Source organism: Buceros rhinoceros, unplaced genomic scaffold (assembly GCF_000710305.1).
Source record: "Buceros rhinoceros silvestris isolate BGI_N320 unplaced genomic scaffold, ASM71030v1 scaffold11763, whole genome shotgun sequence".
In the NCBI taxonomy this organism is placed as follows: domain Eukaryota; kingdom Metazoa; phylum Chordata; class Aves; order Bucerotiformes; family Bucerotidae; genus Buceros; species Buceros rhinoceros.
This window is the reverse complement of record NW_010403107.1, coordinates 419-5,328: the sequence shown is the minus strand read 5'-3', so window position 1 is coordinate 5,328 and position 4,910 is coordinate 419. Positions and strand designations below refer to the sequence as shown.

The 4,910-nt window shown below is 41.1% G+C and overlaps 1 protein-coding gene across 1 annotated transcript in view; it reads right to left on the bottom strand.

The window, feature by feature from the left end:
* LOC104490582 (chromosome unknown open reading frame, human C11orf30) overlaps window positions 1-4,710 on the bottom strand; it is a 38,194-nt gene extending 33,484 nt beyond the window's left edge. Inside the window, exons 1-3 of the mRNA XM_010132884.1 lie at window positions 4,641-4,710; window positions 1,069-1,168; window positions 351-425 (exon numbers count right to left, since the gene is read on the bottom strand). Of these exons, the coding sequence (XP_010131186.1) occupies window positions 351-425; window positions 1,069-1,168; window positions 4,641-4,710 (245 nt within the window). The remainder of the gene's footprint in view (window positions 1-350; window positions 426-1,068; window positions 1,169-4,640) is intronic.
* Between the last annotated feature and the right edge of the window lie 200 nt (window positions 4,711-4,910).

The window sequence follows — 4,910 nt, the reverse complement described above, 5'->3', positions numbered from 1 at the left end:
TTCCCTCCCTTTGTCTCTCTTATGAAGTTCCTCACAATATAACCTTCTCAAAGGGATTTAAATAAAATTAAAGGTAAAACAAAAAATTTCTCTATTTTGTCCTAGAAGCTCTTCCTGACAAAAGACTGTTTCTTGTACAGTGAATGGGATACGTCCAGATTCGAAATGCAATGGTACTAAACAACTGTTTCCAGTTCCGTGATGGAAATCTGATACAGTAATTCCTTTATCCATACACTGCTGTGCTTTAAACCACCATCAATCTTCCCAGTTCTATCGTTCAGTTAAGGCATAATGGATTTTCCAAAGGGTACCTCTGGAAATGGCATCGAAAATGACCCGTAACTTACTTGTGTGCAATAGTCGTTAGCCGTTCATCATTCACTGCTCTCCGAACTTCAGCGCGGTGTCGCTCTGTTGAAATACTATTAAAAAAAACAGCAATAGATTTTAGTCAGAGGGAGACATGAACATTTATCTAAAACTTCCAACTAAAATTAAACTTATGAATAACCTACTCAGGAGATGGGATTCACATTGAAGAGACTGACACTCGACTTTTGCTATCGTAGTGAGAAAGAATGACTGGATTATTGTTCAAAAATATTACTGGAGAACAGAAAGAACTATACTGCTCACAGGGTACCCCTGCAAAACAGCCAGGATCCAACCTCCTCATGAGAGAAGTAAATTTAAAGCACATGGTAGAAGAATTTGCATGGAACATGAGGTGTTCCTTCTCTTTATTGGGCCCAAAGCCCTTGAAGTCCTACTTTGATGAAACCCAAAGCTAGCACACACTTGTGAACCAGCTGTAACCCTTTTAACTCTCACTATCTCACAAAACACCAACAAGACAGCAAAGCTTCGACCACAGAAGTGCAGTTGTTTTCCTTATTAAGAACTCAACACAGAATAGGAATTAAACCCCAAAAGATAAAAAATTACCTCATTAAATTAAGATTGGCTTTACGATACCAGTGATAGAAAAAGCATCCAATACCTCAAAAGACCGGGTCTTATTTTGATACCGGTCACCTGGTCGTATCTTGAAAAGGTCAGGGTTACCTGAGCACTTTAGAGAGTTCTCCAAGAAGATCCTTCTTCTCCTTTGTAAGGTCTCCCTGTGCACGTAAGGCACTGATGACACCTGCATAGGCCTCCAGTTCTGAAGAATTAGAGCAAACAGTTTCTATTTAATGCTCACAGCAAAAAAAAAATTTCGTTATTTTCAGTATTACTGACAGCATTCTATTAATTTGCAAAATCATTAAGAGGAACATGTCTTGCCAACATTTAGTGCTTTTCAAGAGACTGGTGATTTCAAACTCTCACAGTCAATTACTCTCCAGCGTGCAGCTTTTCTATGAAACAACTGTATCATCACAGAGGATTATCTGGTTTATAAACCCAAATGAGTATTTCGAGCTCTCTCTGAGCTGACAGTTCAGCCAGAAAGCTTGAAGAATCAGACTACCAATTTGGAGAGGAGCACAGAATTCTCTAGATGCAGAAGAAAATCTTGAACACGTATCATGATTAAAAGTTCCATGGAAAAGCTCAGCTTGAAAAAAAAATACATTATCAAAAGAGCAATTGATTTGTTTGTTAACACCTTTCCTCACTTAGCATGGAGAACATCAGCTCTAGTTCGTTGAATATGATCTCCATCATCTTTTACGCCCATTTACTGGATAGGTACAACTGCCTGAATTTGGAAAGAAGGCAACAACTTAAATTAAACCTGCTCCACACAAAAGAAAAGATTGACTGGATGGCTAGTGTAGAATCATTGTGAAGATTAACTCACAAAAATACGACTCTAATTTAAGGTAATTTGATAGTTCCAGGTGACCTTTGTAAACGTCATGCCATCAGTGGTTTAAGAATCAGAATAAAGGCTCCTGAAACTTCTGAATTTTGTCCTACTAAGCCGGGTGAAAATACACCCAGTGCAAATATTGGAGTCTGCTGATTTGCCAAAGAATGACTGGCTACTCTAAGCTTCATTTAAGGAAATGTTATGGAAACTCATGCTTTAAACCAGACATACCAATTCTTTTGATAATTTCACTCAGCACCCCCATACCAACAGATCCCAGTTACCCACAAGCAAGAATAAAAAGGGGCAGGGCAAAACCCAACACCTCCAAAGGAGGCCAGTGTGAAAAGCTTTCGGGTTTAGGATTCCAAAGAGCTAATTTACAAATCAAATCAAGGAATTGTGCTGAAAAGAAGTCATGCTCTCCTGACCCAGCAGGCAGACACAAAGCAGAGCAGCTCTGGTAACGATGCAGCCTGGGCAGGATGCTGAGTGACCTACAGGAAGGTTTACAGCTTCAGTTATAAAACATCTGCTAATTAGTGCAATGGTTATTACTAACACCAATGTTTATTTAGACAACCATGTTACAATATTTGAGATACTAATTATTTTTCTCTGTTAACAACATAATTCTCAGAGACGATCATATAATTATTTAGCAAGGATTGATTTTCTATTTTCTGCATTTTTAATAGATATTCTCTACACCACAGCTTTAAAAACGCACATTCTGGCTTTTGGAAGCTACTAAAGATTACAAAACAGCTGTAACCAGCTTCCTCACTCTTATGCCTATAACTGGCGTGCTCTCCTTCCAACACAAAACACATACCAAGCAACCAAAATAGGTTTCATAAATAAATAACACTATTTCAAGTGTAAGGAAAGTGTGTTTTATGCTCCTCAGAAGAAAGTCTGAAAAGAAATCTAAGGGCTTTTACTTCCCTTCTAATATTACGCAACATTTAACTGGCAAAAAAACCTTAACTAAATAAAAAGAAATTCAGTTCCAAGAAGTCAATCCCCTTTATATCACCGGTTATAAACAGCGAATGCCGCAGAACACCAGCAGGTACCGCACACCTCAGCATTCCACTTGTGACAGAGCACCTCGCTAACGCTGAACAGGCAACAAATGAGGGGTTGGGCTGAGAGCTGGGAAGTGGGACTCTGTAAAGCAGCTGAACATTGTGGGAGATGAGCGTTAGACACCGCCCGTGCTCCTTCCCCCTCCACCGAGGACTCCTTTATCCTGAACAGCCGGGGCTGCTTCAGGCTCGGATCCGCTGTGGCTGGCAGGGCCCCCTTGTGGGGACACTGCTCATGCCAACGAAAAAAGATTGATTTTTTTTTTTCCCCTGTCAGCCTAGGTTATGTCATTGAAGGAGGTGTAGCTGCAGTTCTGTTTGGCTCAGCAGCATCAGCGAGGTTGTGCCAGTGCACGGCCGCCAGCTGGGACGGAAGGTTTGGGTTTTTTTTTTTCCACAGTCTTCGCCAGCAAAGCTACGTTAACAAAATTGAGTAGCACAGATTCAGTCCAAATCGTTTGGCACCCTGAACTTTGTCCTAGTTTTTGTACTTCTTGAGCCTTGCCTAAGACCGTGGGCTGTCACTTTAATTGCGATGTCATGTGTGACATCGCAGTTCAATTCAACTGAACGCAAATCCCAGATTCCCAAGAAATGAAATGAAATGCAAAGGGCAAAGCAAGGGAGAACAAATTCTCAGCTCTCAGAAGAGAGAGTGGATGGTTTCATCAGGTATGAGAACCTCGGCATGGTGAAGAAGTACAGCACACTGTCTTTTAACACTCAAGTATGCTGAGAACAAGAAAAACCGTGACTTGTCGGTCACAGGAAGTTACAGGGAGTCTCAACATTCTTCCTGAGGTCACCTCCTGGATTATGCTCCTAAGAAGAACATCTGAAAAGAAATCTAAAGGCTTTTTCCTTCCCTTCTATTATGCAACATTTAGTTAAGGGTTTTTTGCCAGTTAAATTAGAAGAAATTCAGCTCCAAGAACTCAAAAATGACTGTGCCAGATCAGATCAATGGTCTAACAATGGGTTCTCACTCCTGTGGTCTCCAAAGGTGGATGTATGAGGAAAGGGCAAATACCTTTATTACCTTCCAAAACACAAAAGCACATCTCCTTGTACGCATCTATTTATAAGGAGAGCACAAAACCAAAAATCTCTTGAAATATATCTATGGGGCAAGGGTTGCAGATATTAAACTACACGTGAAACAATGCAAAGAGCTCCTGTTCTTATGACTGTTGAGATCACTCTTTTCACACTTTCTTAATAATTTGTGTAACTGCAAATCACAAACCATCACAATTTTCTCCCTCCTGCTTTCAAGTCTTTACAATAGGAAATTTATGAATTGAACGGAGTCCCACAGTGCCAGATACACCAGGATTCCATGAATTTTTTTTTTTTGGTACCAAAAGGTGTCTAATACAGAATTGAAGAACAAATGAAGACCGTCTTCTCCCAGAGCACCCTGCTGCATGCTAACAGGTGTTAGAAGAACAGCAGTGCATCACTGCAACACCAAAGTAGAGACGGACTAGGGCAACCAGAAGAGATGTGACCCAACCAAACCGATTCTGCTCTATTCCTTCTGCTCAGGCAGAGAGCATCTGCCAAACAACATCTGAAGCCAGGGCGGTCAAACCAATGACACATGCAAAACGCAGGAAATGACTTGTAAGTTGACTGTCGACATACTAAAGTCTTTCATGGAAGCAGCAGGCAGGCAAATCTTAAAACGGCAAACATACAGACCCACAAATTGTATCTTACTGTACCCAGTTTGCGAAGGATCCTCTTGCATTCATCTCTGCTGAGATCCAGAAGCGTCGGCCACACCACTGGCATCTTTCACTTGTGTTTGCGCTCCCACAGAGCTCAGCCTCGCTGAAATAAAGGAACAGAAATGCAGTTAAGTGCGAGTCCATCACTTATTGATTTCCCAAGCCGATTAATGCCAACTCTCCTCAGCCTGTTCACAACTCCGACTCATCACCGCTCCAACCTTTGTAATGACGTGCTTTGCCATGCAGGAATTTAGCCGTTTC